At 48.6% G+C, this 26,385-nt stretch overlaps 1 protein-coding gene across 1 annotated transcript in view; it reads left to right on the top strand.

The window, feature by feature from the left end:
- The window catches only part of ice1 (KIAA0947-like (H. sapiens)), a 31,261-nt gene extending 17,628 nt beyond the window's left edge, over positions 1–13,633 (top strand). The window contains exons 14-21 of the mRNA XM_071395627.1: positions 539–604; positions 709–4,730; positions 5,090–5,249; positions 7,952–8,112; positions 8,285–8,475; positions 9,549–9,649; positions 9,755–9,853; positions 11,522–13,633. Of these exons, the coding sequence (XP_071251728.1) occupies positions 539–604; positions 709–4,730; positions 5,090–5,249; positions 7,952–8,112; positions 8,285–8,475; positions 9,549–9,649; positions 9,755–9,853; positions 11,522–11,703 (4,982 nt within the window). The 3' untranslated portion in view covers positions 11,704–13,633. The remainder of the gene's footprint in view (positions 1–538; positions 605–708; positions 4,731–5,089; positions 5,250–7,951; positions 8,113–8,284; positions 8,476–9,548; positions 9,650–9,754; positions 9,854–11,521) is intronic.
- Positions 13,634–26,385: the final 12,752 nt, after the last annotated feature.

Raw genomic sequence — 26,385 nt, 5'->3', positions numbered from 1 at the left:
TACAGTCGTCACGGTGGGGTGTAGTACCTACAGTCGTCACGGTGGGGTGTAGTACCTACAGTCGTCACGGTGGGGTGTAGTCCCTACAGTCGTCACGGTGTTGCGTAGTCCCTACAGTCGTCACGGTGGGGTGTAGTACCTACAGTCATCACGGCGGGGTGTAGTCCCTACAGTCGTCACGGTGTTGTGTAGTACCTACAGTCATCACGGTGTTGTATAGTACCTACAGTCGTCATGGTGTTGATACGGCGGGGTGTAGTACCTACAGTCGTCACGGCAGGGTGTAATACCTACAGTCGTCACGGTGGGGTGTAGTACCTACAGTCGTCACGGTGGGGTGTAGTACCTTCAGTCGTCACGGTGGGGTGTAGTCCCTACAGTCGTCACGGTGTTGATATGGTGGGGTGTAGTACCTACAGTCGTCACGGTGGGGTGTAGTACCTACAGTCGTCACGGTGTTGTGTAGTACCTACAGTCGTCACGGTGGGGTGTAGTACCTACAGTCGTCACGGTGTTGATACGATGGTGTGTTTTACAGAGAAGATCCAGAGGCTGCTGGAGGATCTGTGGGTGTGTGTAGCTCCTCCCTCATCACACCTCCCTGGTATGTATTCAGGACACATTGTAATGATGTCATATGATTTAATGGACCTCCCCTTGTTACAACAGACCAGAACATCATTATATCTCTGTCTCTCTCACTCACAGCCAGGAGGAAACAGCAGTTCAAGGAGCACCTACAGGACAGCAGCACAGTTGAACCTCACAGACCTGACGGTGACCCGGCAGGCCACGGACCCAGCAGGAACGGTGACCCGGCAGGCCACGGACCCAGCAGGAACGGTGACCCGGCAGGCCACGGACCCAGCAGGAACGGTAACCCGCCAGGCCACGGACCCAGCAGGAACAGTGACCCGGCAGGCCACGGACCCAGCAGGAACGGTAACCCGCCAGGCCACGGACCCAGCAGGAACAGTGACCCGCCAGGCCACGGACCCAGCAGGAACGGTGACCCGGCAGGCCACGGACCCAGCAGGAACGGTGACCCGGCAGGCCACGGACCCAGCAGGAACGGTGACCCGGCAGGCCAAGGACCCAGCAGGAACAGTGACCCGGCAGGCCACGGACCCAGCAGGAACAGTGACCCGGCAGGCCACGGACCCAGCAGGAACAGTGACCCGGCAGGCCACGGACCCAGCAGGAACAGTGGCCCGGCAGGCCACGGACCCAGCAGGAACAGTGACCCGCCAGGCCACGGACCCAGCAGGAACAGTGACCCGCCAGGCCACGGACCCAGCAGAAACAGTGACCCGGCAGGCCACGGACCCAGCAGAAACAGTGACCCGGCAGGCCAGGGACCCAGCAGGAACAGTGACCCGCCAGGCCATAAACATAGTAGATCAGTCGAGGAGATCCTGGACTGGTTCAAGCCGCTGCCCCCTGTCCTCTCCCCCTTACCCTGCTCCTCAGCTCAGGAGAGGTTGGATGATGTCTTGGAGTCAGGAGCTGGAGAGACCAGATCTCCTCTAGAGAACAGAAACCACCCTGTCTACGCTACAGGACCAGCCAATCAGACAGCAGGACAGCAACCTGGACCAGCCAATCAGATGGCCCTTGTGTTGGCAGGACAACAACCTGCAGACTCCTCAGTGGAACTACCATCAGACAGAGTTCATTCTACTCCGAGAGAAAGCCCTGATCTGGCCACAGGGACCTCAGGAGAGAAAGAGAGGAACCGTGTGTCTGTCTGTGAACAGGAAGACATGCAGGTAGAAGCAGCTACTGAAACCCTCCAGTCCCCATCAGGAGAGACTCAAACCTCCTCTATTGATCTACCCTCCTTTACCAAAGCCACAGAGGGTCTCCCAAACTCAGTCCAGCCTCCAGGCAACCTCTCTGTCCATCCTGGGAGCGTTCAGACCTCACTCCCCCAGACACAAGGAGGACGAGTGCAGGACTCCTCACCGGACATGACAGAGATGGAGGTTGAGACTAACCCATGTTATAAGGGCTGTGTCTTGGAGGGTCAGAGTATCAACCACGGGGACTCAGAGAAAATAGAAAGCGTTAAAGATCGGTCAGGAGACGCCAGCGTGTCTCAAACTCACACCACTAAACAGCTGGAACCCAGTCCTCTGGTTGAGTGTTCTGCTGAGACAGTGACTGGTCCAGATCAACTGACTGAATGGGCTCCTAACACTCAATGTAACACAACTGATCAGAAACAAGCTCCTCAAGCATGTCCCCATAAACAAGACAAGTTGTTTACAGGCCAGGAATCAGATAAAGACGATGAAGGGGGTTTCTCTTGTAAACAGGTTGGGGATGTACTGGTCTCCCCCATTCATCCTACGGAAGGACTGGCCTCCCCCAGTCATCCTACAGAAGGACTGGTCTCCCCCATTCATCCTACGGAAGGACTGGTCTCCCCCAGTCATCCTACAGAAGGACTGGCCTCCCCCAGTCATCCTACAGAAGGACTGGCCTCCCCCAGTCATCCTACAGAAGGACTGGCCTCCCCCAGTCATCCTACGGAAGGACTGGTCTCCCCCAGTCATCCTACAGAAGGACTGGTCTCCCCCAGTCATCCTACAGAAGGACTGGCCTCCCCCAGTCATCCTACAGAAGGACTGGCCTCCCCCAGTCATCCTACAGAAGGACTGGCCTCCCCCAGTCATCCTACAGAAGGACTGGCCTCCCCCAGTCATCCTACAGAAGGACTGGTCTCCCCCAGTCATCCTACAGAAGGACTGGTCTCCCCCAGTCATCCTACAGAAGGACTGGTCTCCCCCAGTCATCCTACAGAAGGACTGGTCTCCCCCAGTCATCCTACAGAAAGACTGGCCTCCCCCAGTCATCCTACAGAAGGACTGGTCTCCCCCAGTCATCCTACAGAAGGACTGGTCTCCCCCAGTCATCCTACAGAAGGACTGGTCTCCCCCAGTCATCCTACAGAAGGACTGGCCTCCCCCAGTCATCCTACAGAAGGACTGGCCTCCCCCAGTCATCCTACAGAAGGACTGGCCTCCCCCAGTCATCCTACAGAAGGACTGGTCTCCCCCAGTCATCCTACGGTGCATTCCTCTGGGGCAGAGGAATCATCATCATCATTTGAACAGAAGTCTCTGGCACCTCTGCTAAAATCTGGTGTCCACATCTCTCCTGCCAGTTTAATGATCTCTGTAAAGAACTCTGAACTCCATGACGACATCCAGGCAACGAAACACAACGCTCAGAGTAGCAGAAACCATACAGTGTGCAAGAGGTTACATAGTCCCATGTGTCTTTCCCCTGTGGTGAACGTGAAGCTCCTGAGATCTGGTACACAACCGAAGAGGATGAATGGAAAGAAAGATGCTGAAGACCCAGGGTCTGACGTGAGGAGTCCACCGTCTCCTACAGAGGTACAGAGTGACGAGAACAATGGGACGCTGAAAGATTGTGATCGTCCAGTCCATGTTCTACAACACCAGGATATGAAAGCTGAGCGTAAGCATCCTACAACCACCGACTGCATCTCTGAGTCAAGGTCTGAGTCCCAGCTGACAGATGAAGGGTCTGAGAAACTAGGTGGAAAAGCCCAGACTGAGATGATCAGTACTAGAAGCGGGCGTGTCAGGAAGAGTCTTGTTAGATCAAACACAGTCCAAACCAGCTCAGTGAAAGACGGCGCGGCTCCCGGGGACGGCCAGCAAACCGTTTCATGTAAAGTTATTATTGAAAGACTCAGCCCTGACATGAGGGAAGGGATCAGGCCAGCAGCCTTGCCTGTGGGCCACTTCCCAGAACCCACAGCAGCCTTGCCTGTGGGCCGCTCCCCAGAACCCACATGGAAAGTTCCTATCGGGAAGGTTCGCTTTGAAGTGGGTCCTCCACTACGTCCTCTTCTGATGCCTCTCACTGTAACTCCTCCGAGACCGGTAAAACCTGGCAATCCAAGACAGGGGATTGGTAAACTGTCCTTTCCCCCACCAATGGCAGGACCTCTTTCCCCTGTGGGGTCTCAAACAGCACCTGATGGTCAGATGTTGAGCTCCCCGTCTCGAACCACCCCTTCCTCACCACTACAGTTTGGTTCAGCCACTCCTAAACACGCTGTTCCTGTTCCAGGGAGACTTCCTGCCTTCAGCCCCTCCTCTTCCTCCACTAGTCCCGCCCAGGAGAACTCCATGAGGATTCTAGACAGCATGTATCCAGAACTGTCTGCCCGTGCCTGGACTCTCAGTATCCTCCGAGGAAACCTCTGTATGTCTGCTGCTGAGACGGGGACAACACCCTCCAGCTCTGTCAGTCAGATATCTGGTTTCAAAACCATCAACTCCTCGTCCACGGCTTTCACCAAAACAGAGCAAAGAGGGAAGCGAAGTGGAGTCAACATGCTTCTACCAAAGAGTGCCAAAAGACTGAGGCTGGATAACTGCTCCCCCGGCCCTGCTGGGGCGACGGACGGCCCTGCTGCTAAGGAGATATCCTCCACGACATCAGCCAGTCCTGACCGACTACTCAGGACACCTCAACATGGGAGTTCTTCACAGCCTACAGAGAAGGAGAAACTGGTTGGGAAACCAGCAGGCGAAGCCTCCGTATCCCAGGCCTTAGAGAAGATAGCAGCCCAGTGTTTTGACCTGTTGCCTGTCATCAAGAGTCACCTGTTTGTTGGGAATCTGTCTAGGAAGCCTGTGTTACGGGATGAGGAGAAGGCGGTCCTCTCTGAGTTCTCAAACAATCAGGTTAGTCACGTACAGCTTTGCCTCGGCGTCTACATAGCATATTTACCTTAGGATGTTTTAAAGGCATGCTTCTGGATTTTGGCAATGAGACCCTTTATTTACTTCCCCAGAGTAGTTTGAACGTAGTTGCTAACTAGAAGTCTATGGTATCTGCTAGCAGAGATCCTAAAGTATCCCTTTCATTTGTAGACGTAAACACCTCTTACATGGTTGTCCTGTGAATCATTGGTGCATGGTTGTCCTGTGAATCATTGGTGCATGGTTGTCCTGTGAATCATTGGTGCATGGTTGTCCTGTGAATCATTGGTGCATGGTTGTCCTGTGAATCATTGGTACATGGTTGTCCTGTGACTTGTCAGCCTCTGGCAGATGATCTGATGTCGGTGATGCTGACGAAGCTGAAGACTGAGCTGCCTGGGCCTCACCTCCAGGCTCTGGTTAGAGTCTACACTGCTCTGTGCCGACAGAGGAGGGACTGGGACAGAGCACACATCCTGGCCTACAGCATCCTTAGAGAAGGTACATCCTGGCCTACAGCATCCTTAGAGAAGGTACATCCTGACCTACAGCATCCTTAGAGAATGTAACATATCCTGGCCTACAGCATCCTTAGAGAAGGTACATCCTGGCCTACAGCATCCTTAGAGAAGGTAACATATCCTGGCCTACAGCATCCTTAGAGAAGGTAACATATCCTGGCCTACAGCATCCTTAGAGAAAGTAACACATCCTGGCCTACAGCATCCTTAGAGAAGGTACATCCTGGCCTACAGCATCCTTAGAGAAGGTACATCCTGGCCTACAGCATCCTTAGAGAAGGTACATCCTGGCCTACAGCATCCTTAGAGAAGGTAACACATCCTGGCCTACAGCATCCTTAGAGAAGGTACATCCTGGCCTACAGCATCCTTAGAGAAGGTAACACATCCTGGCCTACAGCATCCTTAGAGAAGGTAACACATCCTGGCCTACAGCATCCTTAGAGAAGGTAACACATCCTGGCCTACAGCATCCTTAGAGAAGGTAACACATCCTGGCCTACGGCATCCTTAGAGAAGGTAACACATCCTGGCCTACGGCGTCCTTAGAGAAGGTAACACATCCTGGCCTACAGCATCCTTAGAGAAGGTAACACATCCTGGCCTACAGCATCCTTAGAGAAGGTAACACATCCTGGCCTACAGCATCCTTAGAGAAGGTAACACATCCTGGCCTACAGCATCCTTAGAGAAGGTAACACATCCTGGCCTACAGCATCCTTAGAGAAGGTAACACATCCTGGCCTACAGCATCCTTAGAGAAGGTACATCCTGGCCTACAGCATCCTTAGAGAAGGTACATCCTGGCCTACAGCATCCTTAGAGAAGGTAACACATCCTGGCCTACAGCATCCTTAGAGAAGGTAACACATCCTGGCCTACAGCATCCTTAGAGAAGGTAACACATCCTGGCCTACGGCGTCCTTAGAGAAGGTAACACATCCTGGCCTACGGCGTCCTTAGAGAAGGTAACATATCCTGGCCTTCAGCATCCTTAGAGAAGGTAACACATCCTGGCCTACGGCGTCCTTAGAGAAGGTAACATATCCTGGCCTACAGCATCCTTAGAGAAGGTAACATATCCTGGCCTACAGCATCCTTAGAGAAGGTAACACATCCTGGCCTACGGCGTCCTTAGAGAAGGTAACACATCCTGGCCTACAGCATCCTTAGAGAAGGTAACATATCCTGGCCTACAGCATCCTTAGAGAAGGTAACACATCCTGGCCTACGGCGTCCTTAGAGAAGGTAACATATCCTGGCCTACGGCATCCTTAGAGAAGGTAACATATCCTGGCCTACAGCATCCTTGGAGAAGGTAACATATCCTGGGTTACGGCGTCCTTAGAGAAGGTAGCACATCCTGGCCTACGGCGTCCTTAGAGAAGGTAGCACATCCTGGCCTACATCATCCTTAGAGAAGGTAACATATCCTGGGTTACGGCGTCCTTAGAGAAGGTAGCACATCCTGGCCTACAGCATCCTTAGAGAAGGTAACACATCCTGGCCTACAGCATCCTTAGAGAAGGTAACACATCCTGGCCTACAGCATCTTTAGAGAAGGTAACACATCCTGACCTACAGCGTCCTTAGAGAAGGTAACACATCCTGGCCTACAGCATCCTTAGAGAAGGTAACATATCCTGGGTTACGGCGTCCTTAGAGAAGGTAACATATCCTGGCCTACAGCATCCTTCAAGAAGGTAACATATCCTGGCCTACAGCATCCTTAGAGAAGGTAACACATCCTGGCCTACAGCATCCTTAGAGAAGGTAACACATCCTGGCCTACAGCATCCTTAGAGAAGGTAACACATCCTGACCTACAGCATCCTTAGAGAAGGTAACACATCCTGGCCTACGGCGTCCTTTAGAGAAGGTAACACATCCTGGCCTACGGTGTCCTTAGAGAAGGTAACATATCCTGGCCTACAGCGTCCTTAGAGAAGGTAACACATCCTGACCTACGGCGTCCTTAGAGAAGGTAACACATCCTGACCTACGACGTCCTTAGAGAAGGTAACACATCCTGACCTAAGGTCCTCCCGGGTGGCGCAGTTGTCTAAGGCACTGCATCGCAGTGCTAGCTGTGCCACCAGAGATTCTGGGTTCGAGCCCAGGCTCTGTCGCAGCCGGCCGCGACCGGGAGGTCCATGGGGCGGCGCACAATTGTCCCAGCTTCGTCCGTGTTAGGGGAGGGTTTGGCCGGCAGGGATATCCTTGTCTCATCGCGCACTAGCGACTCCTGTGGCGGGCCGGGCGCAGTGCACGCTGACCAGGTGCACGGTGTTTCCTCCGACACATTGGTGCGGCTGGCTTCCGGGTTGGATGCGCGCTGTGTTAAGAAGCAGTGCGGCTTGGTTGGGTTGTGTTTCGGAGGACGCATTGCTCTCGACCTCTCCCGAGTCCGTACGGGAGTTGCAGTGATGAGACAAGATTGACCCTACTACCAATTGGATACCACGAAATTGGGGAGAAAAAAGGTTACATTATTAAAAAAAACACATCCTGGCCTACGGCGTCCTTAGAGAAGGTAACATGGCTTCATTGAATAGCTTGAGTTGACTGACGTTTACAGCTGCTTACAGCTTGAGTCGACTGACGAGACTTCACGGCCCGAGTTGACTGACGAGACTTCACAGCCCGAGTTGACTTTGTTTCTGTTCTTGTCCCCCCCCCCAGATTTGCCTGAGTCAGCCAAGCTGGTTCTGTTCATGGTGACCACGTGGCCCAATGTGTTCTCCTGCAGGACTGTAGTGTGTCAGGCCATCCACACGGTCACCAAGGTCAAAGCTCAAGGAGAGGTGCTCCACTGCCTAACTGCTTACCTGGGATGGGAGAAGGTATGGCATCTCTATACGCTTGGTCTGTGGTCATGAACAGGTTATGGATCTATTGGTCTCCACCTTTTGATCAATTAACAGAGGGAAGAGTTGTCAGTATTCTGTCACTGGGAAGGCCATTTCCTGTTTGTGTATTGTGAGTTTTGACTTCCTGCCATGTCTGTGTCCCCAGAGTCCTCCTAGTGACGTGGATCAGTTGGTTTCCCGTACGTTGACGTCCGTCAGAGATGCAGCTGAGATGACCTTCCAGAAACACCTGCGACAGGGAGAGGACCTGAACCCTGTTGCCTGGCAACACATCTTCACCCTGGAGCTGCTCTGCTCTCAAACACACTGGCAGTGGACCCATGACAACCTACTGAGGTACAAAGCAGGCCTGCTATTGGTTGTTGTTGTTGACTGCCACAGCTGGACTGAAATTCACAGGCTAACAAAACAATGAAGACAAAACCAGATGCATACATTTAGTAAACTCTTTAATGTCATTATGACCATCCAGATAAATATTAACCTAGCTAGACAGCATGTGGTGGTGGGGGGGGGGGGACAACCTAAAGATGATTTTGTGAACCGTTGAAGTTTATCATCCCCAAACCAGCCAGGACTCACCACTGTGGCATCTGTAAGATAAACTCAGGTTGCCCCTAACCACAGATCTAAGACCAGATGACCCTATCGCATATCCTAACCATAACCACTAGGGGGATGAAATATCTTCTGACCCTGGGCCAGTGGTACGGGAATTACTTCTACCTACTCGATAGCCAACTCAGCCAGTTAGCCCCATTTGACTTAGACTGCAGATGTCACTTTTTAGGTGACCTCACCAAATTAACATAGAAATGTGTGTTATAGATCTGTCGTTCTCATTGAAAGCCAGTCTAAGAAGAGGTAGATCTGTTCTATGTGTTATAGATCTGTCATTCTCATTGAAAGCCAGTCTAAGAAGAGGTAGATCTGTTCTATGTGTTATAGATCTGTCATTCTCATTGAAAGCCAGTCTAAGAAGAGGTAGATCTGTTCTATGTCACTATTTCTATGCTTCCGGGCTTAAGTAAAATTTTTGTGTCTTTTTACTTTCGGTTTTGTACACCAGCTATAAACAGTTATGGATAATATGGTTCTAGAAAAGAAACAGCGATTTAGATGGTACAATGATTCTCTACACTGTACAGGCTTTATTTGGTCACAAAAACAATCAAACTTAGAATTTTAGCAACCAGAAAATGGCGGAGAGATTTCTGCATAGTACATCTTTAACATAGGCTTCGATTAGCATGGCTAGCGATTAGCATGGCTAGCGATTAGCATGGCTAGCGATTAGCATGGCTAGCACACTGCAGTGGACATGGAGACAGCATGACAGACTGTAGACAGTAGATGCAGTGGATATAGAGACAACATGACAGACTGTTCTGTGTCTTCCTGTCTTAAAGTAAAGAGCTGTGGCCGGTAATGAACTCCTGGGTGACCCAGCCCAGATCCAGACAAACACCCATCCAGGATGTCACTGTGGCTGCAGTCCTCAGACTCATAGGTGGGTGGAGTTTGTTCTGTGTAGAATGGTTTCATCAAACACTTTTTTTTTTAAATATAATTTGTACTGACCAATGAAGCGTAACCATGAGAACCACCTCGTTAGGACGCCTTGGGCAGCAGGGGATAAAGGAGCGATGCGGCTCGTCTGTGAAGAACATCGCCAGGGTCATCAACACGTTCGCCAGACATGGACGGTCAGAAGGTAATCTACTGGGAAGCTTCTGAAATGGTTCATCGATATTTCATCAGTCGTTCTACTCAGACGGACTAACGTCAGTCTTTCTGCTCAGACGGACTAACGTCAGTCATTCTGCTCAGACGGACTAACGTCAGTCATTCTGCTCAGACGGACTAACGTCAGTCATTCTGCTCAGACGGACTAACGTCAGTCATTCTGCTCAGACGGACTAACGTCAGTCTTTCTGCTCAGACGGACTAACGTCAGTCTTTCTGCTCAGACGGACTAACGTCAGTCTTTCTGCTCAGACGGACTAACGTCAGTCGTTCTGCTCAGACGGACTAACGTCAGTCGTTCTGCTCAGACGGACTAACGTCAGTCGTTCTGCTCAGACGGACTAACGTCAGTCTTTCTGCTCAGACGGACTAACGTCAGTCGTTCTGCTCAGACGGACTAACGTCAGTCGTTCTGCTCAGACGGACTAACGTCAGTCGTTCTGCTCAGACGGACTAACGTCAGTCGTTCTGCTCAGACGGACTAACGTCAGTCGTTCTGCTCAGACGGACTAACGTCAGTCGTTCTACTCAGACGGACTAACGTCAGTCGTTCTGCTCAGACGGACTAACGTCAGTCGTTCTGCTCAGACGGACTAACGTCAGTCGTTCTGCTCAGACGGACTAACGTCAGTCGTTCTGCTCAGACGGACTAACGTCAGTCGTTCTGCTCAGACGGACTAACGTCAGTCGTTCTACTCAGACGGACTAACATCCCCGTTGCTTTAACCGGCAGAATATCTTTAGTTTTTTCTTTGATTTTCTCCCCTATTTCGTGGTATCCAATTGTTAGTAGTTACTGTCTTGTCTCATCGCTACAACTCCCGCACGTACTCGGGAGAGACGAAGGTCGAAAGCCATGCGTCCTCCGAAACACAACCCAACCAAGCCGCACTGCTTCTTAACACAGCGCGCCTCCAAACCGGAAGCCAGCCGCACCAATGTGTCGGAGGAAACACCGTACACCTGGTCAGCGTGCACTGCGCCCGGCCCGCCACAGGAGTCGCTAACCCAGACAACGCTGGGCCAATTGTGCCCCCTGAGCCTCCCGGGTCGCGGTCGGCTGCGACAGAGCCTGGGCTCGAACACAGAGTCTGTGGTGGCACTGCGCCACCCGGGAGGCCCAGGCAGAATATCTATTGGCAGGATGAATATACTGCCAGGGCTGAATGTGTGGAGTTTAATGCTTCCCTTGTCAGGATGAATATACTGCCAGGGCTGAATGTGTGGACTGGGCAGGCGGTACTGGGCAGGCGGGACTGAGCAGGCGGGACTGGGCAGGATCGGGACTGGGCAGGATCGGGACTGGGCAGGATCGGGACTGGGCAGGATCGGGACTGGGCAGGATCGGGACTGGGCAGGATCGGGACTGGGCAGGATCGGGACTGGGCAGGATCGGGACTGGGCAGGATCGGGACTGGGCAGGATCGGGACTGGGCAGGATCGGGACTGGGCAGGCGGGACTGGGCAGACGGGACTGGGCAGGCGGGACTGGGCAGGCGGGACTGGACAGACATCTGTCCAGTCTCATCTGAGCAGAATTACTTTTTATTTTGTTTTTACAGATGAGACTGGACAGATCTGTGTGTCTGTATTGGACAGATGGCCAACCAATGAGTCTCTGTGATGTCATTTCCAGGTGTTCCCTGGGAGGTCCAGCTGGCAGCTGTCTACACCGTCTACGACCTGTCGCCTAGCAACCCCAAGGAGGCTCTGGCTGCGCTGGCGTCATGGCGAGGAGAGACCACCCAGCCCGTCCCCCCCGCTGTCACCAGCTGCATCACACAGATCGCCTCGCTCTGCCGACACATCAGACCCTAGTCCCTAAAACCTAGCTCCTAATCCCTAGTCCTTAACAGCTACACACTCCTAACCTCTAGCTCCTAATCCCTAGTCCTTAACCCCTCCACACTCCTAATTCCTAGCTCCTAATCCCTAGCTCTTAACCCCTAGTCCTTAACCCCTAGCTCTTAACCCCTAGTCCTTAACCCCTAGTCCTTAACCCCTAGTCCTTAACCCCTAGTCCTTAACCCCTAGCTCCTAATCCCTAGCTCTTAACCCCTCCACACCCCTAACCCCTAGTCCTTAACCCCTAGTCCTTAACCCCTAGTTCTTAATCCCTAGCTCCTAATCCCTAGTCCTTAACCCCTCACACCCTTAACCCCTAGCTCCTAACCCCTAGGTACATTGCCTCCACTACAACACCTCCACACCCCTAGCTCCTAGCCCCTAACCCCTAGCTCCTAACCCCTAGGTACATTGCCACTTGTACAGATCTGAAAGGATTTCCTAGGTCCAAGAATGTTGCCTATCAGAGGGCAAGGTGAAGCAGCATCCATTTTGCTGTTACCTATCCATACCTTTTAGATCTGACTCCTTGAACCCTGCTGTGGACTGAACTTCTGGGACTCGTTTAGCCCCTAGCTCCTAGCCCCTAACCCCTAGGCCCTAGGTCCTTTTAGATCTGACACCTTGAACCCTGCCGTGGACTGAACTTCTGGGACTCGTTTTAATGTCCGTGTTATTGATCTGTTGGTTAACTCACCACGTTCCCCTTGACGCTCTGTTTCCGGTTCTATATGTGAAGCATGACTTTGTAAATATGATGTTCAGATCCTGTTTTGTGACGCTCACTGTATACAATATAAATGTCCCTTTTTTTTGTAAATGTTTTGTAAATGTTCACTGTTACAGAGCCTATTTCTATTTAATTTGACAAATTAAAATCTAACAGGTAAGCATTGTTTAATAATATGATCCAATTATTGTCTCATGGAAGACTGCTCTCCACATTATCCATCCATCATCCATCCATTATCCATCATAATAATATGATCCAATTATTGTCTCATGGAAGACTGCTCTCCACATTATCCATCCATCATCCATCCATTATCCATCATAATAATATGATCCAATTATTGTCTCATGGAAGACTGCTCTCCTCCACATTATCCATCCATTATCCATCCATCCATTATCCATCATAATACTATAATCCAATGATTGTCTCATGGAAGGCTGCTCTCCTCCACATTATCCATCCATTATCCATCATAATACTATAATCCAATGATTGTCTCATGGAAGGCTGCTCTCCTCCACATTATCCATCCATTATCCATCATAATACTATAATCCAATGATTGTCTCATGGAAGGCTGCTCTCCTCCACATTATCCATCCATTATCCATTATCCATCATAATACTATAATCCAATGATTGTCTCATGGAAGGCTGCTCTCCACATTATCCATCCATCATAATATGATCCAATTATTGTCTCATGGAGGACTGCTCTCCTCCACATTATCCATCCATTATCCATCATAATACTATAATCCAATGATTGTCTCATGGAAGGCTGCTCTCCTCCACATTATCCATCCATCCATTATCCATCATAATACTATAATCCAATGATTGTCTCATGGAAGGCTGCTCTCCTCCACATTATCCATCCATTATCCATCATAATACTATAATCCAATGATTGTCTCATGGAAGGCTGCTCTCCACATTATCCATCCATTATCCATCCATCATAATATGATCCAATTATTGTCTCATGGAGGACTGCTCTCCTCCACATTGATCATCCATCCAGCATCCATCATCCATCCAGCATTCATCCATCATCCTTCCATGCCACTGCTCTGTCTTGACCTTTAAAAGGTCATTATTACTGACCAGTCAAACTAAATGGGGATAGTGGGGAAAAGCCTGTCCATTAAAAAAAGCTAACGTGTTCTTTTCAGAATCACCTTTATTTACCAAGTACATGTACACATACTCCGAATGTTACCTGGTGATATGGTGCTGTTAGACAACATACTCAGACTGTTACCTGGTGATATGGTGCTGCTAGACAACATACTCCGAATGTTACCTGGTGATATGGTGCTGCTAGACAACATACTCAGAATGTTACCTGGTGATATGGTGCTGTTAGACAACATACTCAGAATGTTACCTGGTGATATGGTGCTGTTAGTGATAGACAACATACTCAGAATGTTACCTGGTGATATGGTGCTGTTAGACAACATACTCCGAATGTTACCTGGTGATATGGTGCTGCTAGACAACATACTCAGAATGTTACCTGGTGATATGGTGCTGCTAGACAACATACTCAGAATGTTACCTGGTGATATGGTGCTGCTAGACAACATACTCAGAATGTTACCTGGTGATATGGTGCTGCTAGACAACATACTCAGAATGTTACCTGGTGATATGGTGCTGTTAGACAACATACTCAGAATGTTACCTGGTGATATGGCGCTGTTAGTGATAGACAACATACTCAGAATGTTACCTGGTGATATGGTGCTGTTAGACAACATACTCAGAATGTTACCTGGTGATATGGTGCTGCTAGACAACATACTCAGAATGTTACCTGGTGATATGGTGCTGCTAGACAACATACTCAGAATGTTACCTGGTGATATGGTGCTGCTAGACAACATACTCAGAATGTTACCTGGTGATATGGTGCTGCTAGACAACATACTCAGAATGTTACCTGGTGATATGGTGCTGTTAGACAACATACTCAGAATGTTACCTGGTGATATGGTGCTGTTAGACAACATACTCAGAATGTTACCTGGTGATATGGTGCTGCTAGACAACATACTCAGAATGTTACCTGGTGATATGGTGCTGTTAGACAACATACTCAGAATGTTACCTGGTGATATGGTGCTGCTAGACAACATACTCAGAATGTTACCTGGTGATATGGTGCTGCTAGACAACATACTCAGAATGTTACCTGGTGATATGGCCTGCTGCAGCCAAGGGAAGGAGAGAGAGGACTGTTATGGTATACTGTTGGTCTGCACTGGGTCCTGGTATGGTATACTGTTGGTCTGCACAAGGTCCTGTTATGCTGTTAGTTTGCACTGGGTCCTGTTATGGTATACTGTTGGTATGCACTGGGTCCTGTTATGGTATGCTGTTGGTCTGCACCGGGTCCTGTTATGGTATGCTGTTGGTCTGCACTGGGTCCTGTTATGGTATGCTGTTGGTCTGCACCGGGTCCTGTTATGCTGTTAGTTTGCACTGGGTCCTGTTATGGTATACTGTTGGTATGCACTGGGTCCTGTTATGGTATGATGTTGGTCTGCACTGGGTCCTGTTATGGTGTTGGTCTGCACTGGGTCCTGTTATGGTATGCTGTTGGTCTGCACTGGGTCCTGTTATGGTATGCTGTTGGTATGCACTGGGTCCTGTTATGGTATGCTGTTGGTCTGCACTGGGTCCTGGTATGCTGTTGGTCTGCACTGGGTCCTGTTATGGTATGCTGTTGGTCTGCACTGGGTCCTGTTATGGTATGCTGTTGGTATGCACTGGGTCCTGTTATGGTATGCTGTTGGTCTGCACTGGGTCCTGTTATGCTGTTGGTCTGCATGGGGTCCTGTTATGGTATGCTGTTGGTCTGCACTGGGTCCTGTTATGGTATGCTGTTGGTATGCACTGGGTCCTGTTATGGTATGCTGTTGGTCTGCACTGGGTCCTGTTATGCTGTTGGTCTGCATGGGGTCCTGTTATGGTATGCTGTTGGTCTGCACTGGGTCCTGTTATGGTATGCTGTTGGTCTGCACTGGATCCTGTTATGGTATACTGTTGGTCTGCACTGGGTCCTGTTATGGTATGTTGTTGGTCTGCACTGGGTCCTGTTATGGTATGCTGTTGGTCTGCACTGGGTCCTGGTATGGTGTTGGTATGCACTGGGTCCTGTTATGGTATGCTGTTGGTCTGCACTGGGTCCTGGTATGCTGTTGGTCTGCACTGGGTCCTGTTATGGTATGCTGTTGGTCTGCACTGGGTCCTGTTATGGTATGCTGTTGGTCTGCACTGGGTCCCGTTATGCATTTCTAATAGATTTCATTTAGATAATAAATAATAATTGTCAGAGCTTTTCTGTAGGTGAAAAACACATGTCTTTCAATAGCAGAAAACATTTAATTTGCTTCAGCTTCTGGGTTTAGGGTTGTCGTTCAAAAACGTGTCTTCTGCTTCTCAGAAGGCCTTGTGAAACAGCAGAGAGAACATCAACCGGTCTGATAACATCTCTGTCACCCTCGGCGATGACATCATCCAAGGGTACAATAACAGAGTAGTGTTCCTCACAGGGCTGCCTCCCAAATGACACCCTATTCCCTATGTAGTGCACTACTTTAGACCAGGGCCCTATGGCACCTTATTCCCTATGTAGTGCACTACTTTAGACCAGAGCCCTATGGCACCCTATTCCCTATGTAGTGCACTACTTTTCAGAGCCCTATGGGTTCCCACAGGGCGCTATGTGCCCCACAGGGCACTATGTAGGGAATAGGGTGCCATTTGGTACATATCCTCAGTCTCCTACTGCAGGAAGTGTACAGTTCCACTCTCCTACAGAGCGACAGGACAATGATTGGACAACACAGCAGCCTGTAAAGAGTCAAAGGTAAGGATTTTAAACAGCCCTGAAGACTCTAGTCATCAGGTTGGAGAGCGTTTGGACAGAGATCGTCATGCTGATCAGATTCATCAATAGGGCCGTGGGTTCCTCTTACGAGAGCTGTACACTACAGGCTAGTCTTGTGTTGTGATTTCATATGGTGCTTCATTTCCCTTTGATAGATCTGGGACATGGTGGATACGGACATGGTGGATACGGACATGGTGGATACAGTTCAGCTTTGATAGATCTGGGACATGGTGGATACGGTTCAGCTTTGATAGATCTGGGACATGGTGGATACGGACATGGTGGATACGGACATGGTGGATACGGTTCAGCTTTGATAGATCTGGGACATGGTGGATACAGTTCAGCTTTGATAGATCTGGGACATGGTGGATACAGTTCAGCTTTGATAGATCTAGGACATGGTGGATACGGTTCAGCTTTGATAGATCTGGGACATGGTGGATACGGACATGGTGGATACGGACATGGTGGATACGGTTCAGCTTTGATAGATCTGGGACATGGTGGATACAGTTCAGCTTTGATAGATCTAGGACATGGTGGATACGGTTCAGCTTTGATAGATCTAGGACATGGTGGATACGGTTCAGCTTTGATAGATCTGGGACATGGTGGATACGGACATGGTGGATACGGACATGGTGGATACAGTTCAGCTTTGATAGATCTGGGACATGGTGGATACGGTTCAGCTTTGATAGATCTGGGACATGGTGGATACGGTTCAGCTTTGATAGATCTGGGACATGGTGGATACAGTTCAGCTTTGATAGATCTGGGACATGGTGGATACGGTTCAGCTTTGATAGATCTGGGACATGGTGGATACAGTTCAGCTTTGATAGATCTGGGACATGGTGGATACAGTTCAGCTTTGATAGATCTGGGACATGGTGGATACGGTTCAGCTTTGATAGATCTGGGACATGGTGGATACGGTTCAGCTTTGATAGATCTGGGACATGGTGGATACGGTTCAGCTTTGATAGATCTGGGACATGGTGGATACAGTTCAGCTTTGATAGATCTGGGACATGGTGGATACGGTTCAGCTTTGATAGATCTGGGACACGGTGGATACGGTTCAGCTTTGATAGATCTGGGACATGGTGGATACAGTTCAGCTTTGATAGATCTGGGACATGGTGGATACGGTTCAGCTTTGATAGATCTGGGACACGGTGGATACGGTTCAGCTTTGATAGATCTGGGACATGGTGGATACAGTTCAGCTTTGATAGATCTAGAACACGGTGGATACGGTTCAGCTTTGATAGATCTGGGACATGGTGGATACGGTTCAGCTTTGATAGATCTGGGACATGGTGGATACGGTTCAGCTTTGATAGATCTGGGACATGGTGGATACAGTTCAGCTTTGATAGATCTGGGACATGGTGGATACAGTTCAGCTTTGATAGATCTGGGACATGGTGGATACAGTTCAGCTTTGATAGATCTGGGACATGGTGGATACAGTTCAGCTTTGATAGATCTGGGACATGGTGGATACAGTTCAGCTTTGATAGATCTGGGACATGGTGGATACAGTTCAGCTTTGATAGATCTGGGACATGGTGGATACAGTTCAGCTTTGATAGATCTGGGACATGGTGGATACAGTTCAGCTTTGATAGATCTAGGACACGGTGGATACGGTGGATCTTTGATAGATCTAGGACATGGAGGATACGGTTCAGCTTTGATAGATCTAGGACATGGTGGATACGGTTCAGCTTTGATAGATCTGGGACATGGTGGATACGGTTCAGCTTTGATAGATCTAGGACATGGTGGATACAGTTCAGCTTTGATAGATCTAGGACATGGTGGATACGGTTCAGCTTTGATAGATCTGGGACATGGTGGATACAGTTCAGCTTTGATAGATCTGGGACATGGTGGATACGGACATGGTGGATACGGACATGGTGGATACGGTTCAGCTTTGATAGATCTGGGACATGGTGGACACGGTTCAGCTTTGATAGATCTGGGACATGGTGGATACAGTTCAGCTTTGATAGATCTAGAACACGGTGGATACGGTTCAGCTTTGATAGATCTGGGACATGGTGGATACGGTTCAGCTTTGATAGATCTGGGACATGGTGGATACAGTTCAGCTTTGATAGATCTGGGACATGGTGGATACGGACATGGTGGATACAGTTCAGCTTTGATAGATCTAGAACACGGTGGATACGGTTCAGCTTTGATAGATCTGGGACATGGTGGATACGGTTCAGCTTTGATAGATCTAGAACACGGTGGATACGGTTCAGCTTTGATAGATCTGGGACATGGTGGATACGGTTCAGCTTTGATAGATCTAGGACATGGTGGATACGGTTCAGCTTTGATAGATCTGGGACATGGTGGATACGGTTCAGCTTTGATAGATCTAGGACATGGTGGATACGGTTCAGCTTTGATAGATCTGGGACATGGTGGAAACGGACATGGTGGATACGGACCTGGTGGATACAGTGGAGCTTTGATAGATCTGGGACATGGTGGATACGGACATGGTGGATACAGTGGAGCTTTGATAGATCTAGGACATGGTGGATACGGTTCAGCTTTGATAGATCTGGGACATGGTGGATACGGTTCAGCTTTGATAGATCTAGGACATGGTGGATACGGTTCAGCTTTGATAGATCTGGGACATGGTGGATACGGACATGGTGGATACAGTGGAGCTTTGATAGATCTGGGACATGGTGGATACGGACATGGTGGATACAGTGGAGCTTTGATAGATCTAGGACATGGTGGATACGGTTCAGCTTTGATAGATCTAGGACATGGTGGATACGGACATGGTGGATACAGTTCAGCTTTGATAGATCTAGGACACGTTGGATACGGTTCAGCTTTGATAGATCTAGGACATGGTGGATACGGTTCAGCTTTGATAGATCTGGGACATGGTGGATACGGACATGGTGGATACGGTTCAGCTTTGATAGATCTGGGACATGGTGGATACGGTTCAGCTTTGATAGATCTGGGACATGGTGGATACGGTTCAGCTTTGATAGATCTAGGACATGGTGGATACGGTTCAGCTTTGATAGATCTGGGACATGGTGGATACGGACATGGTGGATACAGTTCAGCTTTGATAGATCTAGAACACGGTGGATACGGTTCAGCTTTGATAGATCTGGGACATGGTGGATACGGTTCAGCTTTGATAGATCTAGAACACGGTGGATACGGTTCAGCTTTGATAGATCTGGGACATGGTGGATACGGTTCAGCTTTGATAGATCTAGGACATGGTGGATACGGTTCAGCTTTGATAGATCTGGGACATGGTGGATACGGTTCAGCTTTGATAGATCTAGGACATGGTGGATACGGTTCAGCTTTGATAGATCTGGGACATGGTGGAAACGGACATGGTGGATACGGACCTGGTGGATACAGTGGAGCTTTGATAGATCTGGGACATGGTGGATACGGACATGGTGGATACAGTGGAGCTTTGATAGATCTAGGACATGGTGGATACGGTTCAGCTTTGATAGATCTGGGACATGGTGGATACGGTTCAGCTTTGATAGATCTAGGACATGGTGGATACGGTTCAGCTTTGATAGATCTGGGACATGGTGGATACGGACATGGTGGATACAGTGGAGCTTTGATAGATCTGGGACATGGTGGATACGGACATGGTGGATACAGTGGAGCTTTGATAGATCTAGGACATGGTGGATACGGTTCAGCTTTGATAGATCTAGGACATGGTGGATACGGACATGGTGGATACAGTTCAGCTTTGATAGATCTAGGACACGTTGGATACGGTTCAGCTTTGATAGATCTAGGACATGGTGGATACGGTTCAGCTTTGATAGATCTGGGACATGGTGGATACGGACATGGTGGATACGGTTCAGCTTTGATAGATCTGGGACATGGTGGATACGGTTCAGCTTTGATAGATCTGGGACATGGTGGATACGGTTCAGCTTTGATAGATCTAGGACATGGTGGATACGGTTCAGCTTTGATAGATCTGGGACATGGTGGATACGTTCCAGCTTTGATAGATCTAGGACATGGTGGATACGGACATGGTGGATACGGACATAGTGGATACGGTTCAGCTTTGATAGACCTAGGACATGGTGGATACGGTTCAGTTTTGATAGATCTGGGACATGGTGGATACGTTTCAGCTTTGATAGATCTAGGACATGGTGGATACGGACATGGTGGATACGGACATGGTGGATACGGTTCAGCTTTGATAGATCTAGGACATGGTGGATACGGACATGGTGGATACGGTTCAGCTTTGATAGATCTGGGACATGGTGGATACGGTTCAGCTTTGATAGATCTAGGACATGGTGGATACGGACAGGGTGGATACGGTTCAACTTTGATAGATCTGGGACATGGTGGACACGGTTCAGCTTTGATAGATCTAGGACACGGTGGATATGGTTCAGCTTTGATAGATCTAGGACATGGTGGATACGGACATGGTGGATACGGTTCAGCTTTGATAGATCTGGGACACGGTGGATACGGTTCAGCTTTGATAGATCTAGGACAAGGTGGATACGGTTCAGCTTTGATAGATCTAGGACATGGTGGATACGGTTCAGCTTTGATAGATCTGGGACACGGTGGATACGGTTCAGCTTTGATAGATCTGGGACACGGTGGATACGGTTCAGCTTTGATAGATCTGGGACATGGTGGATACGGTTCAGCTTTGATAGATCTGGGACATGGTGGAAACGGACATGGTGGATACGAACATGGTGGATACAGTGGAGCTTTGATAGATCTGGGACATGGTGGATACGGACCTGGTGGATACAGTGGAGCTTTGATAGATCTAGAACATGGTGGATACGGTTCAGCTTTGATAGATCTGGGACATGGCGGATACGGTTCAGCTTTGATAGATCTAGGACATGGTGGATACGGTTCAGCTTTGATAGATCTAGGACACGGTGGATACAGTTCAGCTTTGTTAGATCTAGGACATGGTGGATACGGCCATGGTGGATACGGTTCAGCTTTGATAGATCTAGGACCGGGTGGATACGGTTCAGCTTTGATAGATCTAGGACATGGTGGATACAGTTCAGCTTTGATAGATCTAGGACATGGTGGATACGGACATGGTGGATACAGTAGAGCTTTGATAGATCTGGGACACGGTGGTTACAGTTCAGCTTTGATAGATCTGGGACATGGTGGATACGGACATGGTGGATACGGACATGGTGGATACAGTGGAGCTTTGATAGATCTGGGACATGGTGGATACGGACATGGTGGATACGGTTCAGCTTTGATAGATCTAGGACATGGTGAATACAGTTCAGCTTTGATAGATCTGGGACATGGTGGATATGGTTCAGCTTTGATAGATCTGGGACATGGTGGATACGGTTCAGCTTTGATAGATCTGGGACATGGTGGAAACGGACATGGTGGATACGGACATGGTGGATACGGACATGGTGGATACAGTGGAGCTTTGATAGATCTAGGACATGGTGGATACGGACATGGTGGATACAGTGGAGCTTTGATAGATCTAGGACACGGTGGATACGGTTCAGCTTTGATAGATCTAGGACATGGTGGATACGGACATGGTGGATACGGTTTAGCTTTGATCTGGGACATGGTGGATACGGTTCAGCTTTGATAGATCTAGGACACGGTGGATACGGTTCAGCTTTGATAGATCTGGGACATGGTGGATACGGTTCAGCTTTGATAGATCTGGGACATGGTGGATACGGTTCAGCTTTGATAGATCTTGGACATGGTGGATACGGTTCAGCTTTGATAGATCTAGGACATGGTGGATACGTTTCAGCTTTCATAGATCTAGGACATGGTGGATACGGTTCAGCTTTGATAGATCTGGGACATGGTGGATATGTTTCAGCTTTGATAGATCTAGGACATGGTGGATACGGACATGGTGGATACGGTTCAGCTTTGATAGATCTAGGACATGGTGGATACGGTTCAGCTTTGATAGATCTGGGACATGGTGGATACGGACATGGTGGATACGGTTCAGCTTTGATAGATCTAGGACACGGTGGATACGGTTCAGCTTTGATAGATCTGGGACATGGTGGATACGGACATGGTGGATACGGTTCAGCTTTGATAGATCTAGGACACGGTGGATACAGTTCAGCTTTGATAGATCTAGGACATGGTGGATACGGACATGGTGGATACGGTTCAGCTTTGATAGATCTGGGACATGGTGGACACGGTTCAGCTTTGATAGATCTAGGACATGGTGGATACAGTTCAGCTTTGATAGATCTAGGACATGGTGGATACGGTTCAGCTTTGATAGATCTGGGACATGGTGGATACGGTTCAGCTTTGATAGATCTGGGACATGGTGGATACGGTTCAGCTTTGATAGATCTGGGACACGGTGGATACGGTTCAGCGTTGATAGATCTGGGACATGTTGGATACAGTTCAGCTTTGATAGATCTAGGACACGGTGGATACGGTTCAGCTTTGATAGATCTGGGACACGGTGGATACGGTTCAGCTTTGATAGATCTAGGACGTGGTGGATACGGTTCAGCTTTGATAGATCTGGGACAGGGTGGATACGGTTCAGCTTTGATAGATCTAGGACATGGTGGATACGGTTCAGCTTTGATAGATCTGGGACATGGTGGATATGGTTCAGCTTTGATAGATCTAGGACATGGTGGATACGGACATGGTGGATACAGTTCAGCTTTGATAGATCTAGGACGTGGTGGATACGGTTCAGCTTTGATAGATCTGGGACATGGTGGATACGGTTCAGCTTTGATAGATCTAGGACATGGTGGATACGGTTCAGCTTTGATAGATCTGGGACATGGTGGATATGGTTCAGCTTTGATAGATCTAGGACATGGTGGATACGGACATGGTGGATACAGTTCAGCTTTGATAGATCTAGGACATGGCGGATACGGTTCAGCTTTGATAGATCTGGGACACGGTGGATACGGTTCAGTTTTGTTAGATCTAGGACACGGTGGATACGGTTCAGCTTTGATAGATCTGGGACATGGTGGATACAGTTCAGCTTTGATAGATCTAGGACATAGACTATCACCTACACTTAGACATGTAGACTGTAGTTAATACCATAGACTGTAGTTAATACCATAGACTGTAGTTAATACCATAGACTATCACCTACACTTAGACATGACAGACTGTAGTTAATACCATAGACTGTAGTTAATACCATAGACTATCACCTACACTTTGACATGACAGACTAGTTAATACCATAGACTGTAGTTAATACCATAGACTGTAGTTAATACCATAGACTATCACCTACACTTAGACATGACAGACTGTAGTTAATACCATAGACTATCACCTACACTTTGACATGACAGACTGTAGTTAATACCATAGACTGTAGTTAATACCATAGACTATCACCTACACTTTGACATGACAGACTGTAGTTAATACCATAGACTGTAGTTAATACCATAGACTATCACCTACACTTAGACATGACAGACTGTAGTTAATACCACAGACTGTAGTTAATACCACAGACTACCACCTACACTTAGACATGACAGACTGTAGTTAATACCATAGACTGTAGTTAATACCACAGACTATCACCTACACTTTGACATGTAGACTAATTATTTATGTACATTTACATAAACGTATGTTTTTCTTAACAGAATAGCTCGTGTTTTTCAGTTTTCAAATCAGTATAATTGTCTGTTTTGGTCAATGGCCTTGGTGCCCTGGCAGATGGCCTTGGTGCCCTAGCAGATGGCCTTGGTGCCCTGGCAGGTGGCCTTGGTGCCCTATCAGATGGCCTTGTGCCCTGGCAGATGGCCTTGGTGCCCTGGCAGATGGCCTTGGTGCTCTAGCAGATGGCATTGGTGCCCTATCAGATGGCCTTGGTGCCCTATCAGATGGCCTTGGTGCCCTAGCAGATGGTCTTGGTGCCCAGGCACAAGGTTTCCCAACCTCGGTCCTGGGTGCATGTTTAGTTGTTTGCCCTAGCTCTACACAGCTGATTCAAATCATCAAAGCTTGATGATGAGTTGGTGCCCTATCAGAGGCCTTAGGCCTATATATCACGATGTCAAGGCCTTAGGGCTATATATCACGGTGTCAAGGCCTTAGGCCTATATATCCCAATGTCTCGGCCTTAGGCCTATATATCACGGTGTCAAGGCCTTAGGCATATATATCACGGTGTCAAGGCCTATATATCACGATGTCAAGGCCTTAAGCCTATATATCACAGTGTCAAGGCCTATATTACACGATGTCAAGGCCTTAGGCCTATATATCCCAATGTCTCGGCCTTAGGCCTATATATCACGATGTCAAGGCCTTAGGCCTATATATCACAGTGTCAAGGCCTATATATCACGATGTCAAGGCCTTAGGCCTATATATGCCAATGTCTCGGCCTTAGGCCTATATATCACGATGTCAAGGCCTTAGGCCTATATATCACGATGTCAAGGCCTTAGGGCTATATATCACGGTGTCAAGGCCTTAGGCCTATATATCCCAATGTCTCGGCCTTAAGCCTATATATCACAGTGTCAAGGCCTATATTACACGATGTCAAGGCCTTAGGCCTATATATCCCAATGTCTCGGCCTTAGGCCTATATATCACGATGTCAAGGCCTTAGGCCTATATATCACAGTGTCAAGGCCTATATATCACGATGTCAAGGCCTTAGGCCTATATATGCCAATGTCTCGGCCTTAGGCCTATATATCACGATGTCAAGGCCTTAGGCCTATATATCACGATGTCAAGGCCTTAGGCCTATATATCACGATGTCAAGGCCTTAGGCCTATATATCACGATGTCAAGGCCTTAGGCCTATATATCACGATGTCAAGGCCTTAGGCCTATATATCACAGTGTCAAGGCCTATATATCACGATGTCAAGGCCTTAGGCCTATATATCACAATGTCAAGGCCTTAGGCCTATATATCACAAGGCCTTAGGCCTATCTATCACAAGGCCTTAGGTCTATATATCACGATGTCAAGGCATATGAACTAACAGGTTATAGAGCAAATAACGCAATTATCACAACACATAGGTTGTAAAATGATATTTTTGGGGGGTGGGGGGGCTTGGCTTCCCCACACGTGCACATACACTACATACACACACACACGTACACACACACACACAAACACACACACACACACACTATCACACTCATCATGTGTTCAATTAAATTTGATGTAATTTCTTTCATGTTTTTGTTCTCTTTCCACAGGTGGGGTCATCTCCTCTCCAGAATCATCTCCTCTCCAGAATCATCTCCTCTCTAGAATCATCTCCTCTCTAGAATCATCTCCAGAATCGTCTCCTCTCTAGAATCGTCTCCTCTCTAGAATCGTCTCCTCTCCAGAATCGTCTCCTCTCCAGAATCATCTCCTCTCTAGAATCGTCTCCTCTCTAGAATCATCTCCTCTCTACAGTACCTGGTCTACTAAGGTGATCCATCACAACCCAACCACCACCCAGCAGGTCCATGCAGAGTGCCATCACACTGAGGAGACAGTACAGCCAACTGTCTGAACCAAACCTCACTAGACATTTCCGCCAACCGTCTGAACCAAAGATGAAACATTTCAGCTAACTGTCTGAACCAAAGATCTGACACTCCTGCTCTGCTTCTGCTCCTGTTCTATTCTGAAACACCCTGTTCTGATCTGGATGTTACTCTGAAACACCCTGTTCTGATCTGATCTGGACGTTATTCTGAAACACCCTGTTCTGATCTATTCTGAAACACCCTGTTCTGTTCTGATCTGGACGTTACTCTGAAACACCCTGTTCTGTTCTGATCTGGACGTTATTCTGAAACACCCTGTTCTGTTCTGATCTGGACGTTATTCTGAAACACCTTGTTCTGTTCTGATCTGGACGTTATTCTGAAACACCCTGTTCTGTTCTGATC

The sequence above is a fragment of the Salvelinus alpinus genome, chromosome 4 (genome assembly GCF_045679555.1).
Source record: "Salvelinus alpinus chromosome 4, SLU_Salpinus.1, whole genome shotgun sequence".
Classification (NCBI taxonomy): Eukaryota; Metazoa; Chordata; class Actinopteri; order Salmoniformes; family Salmonidae; genus Salvelinus; species Salvelinus alpinus.
Note: the sequence above shows the minus strand (reverse complement) of the source record. Positions and strands in the feature narration are given on the sequence as shown.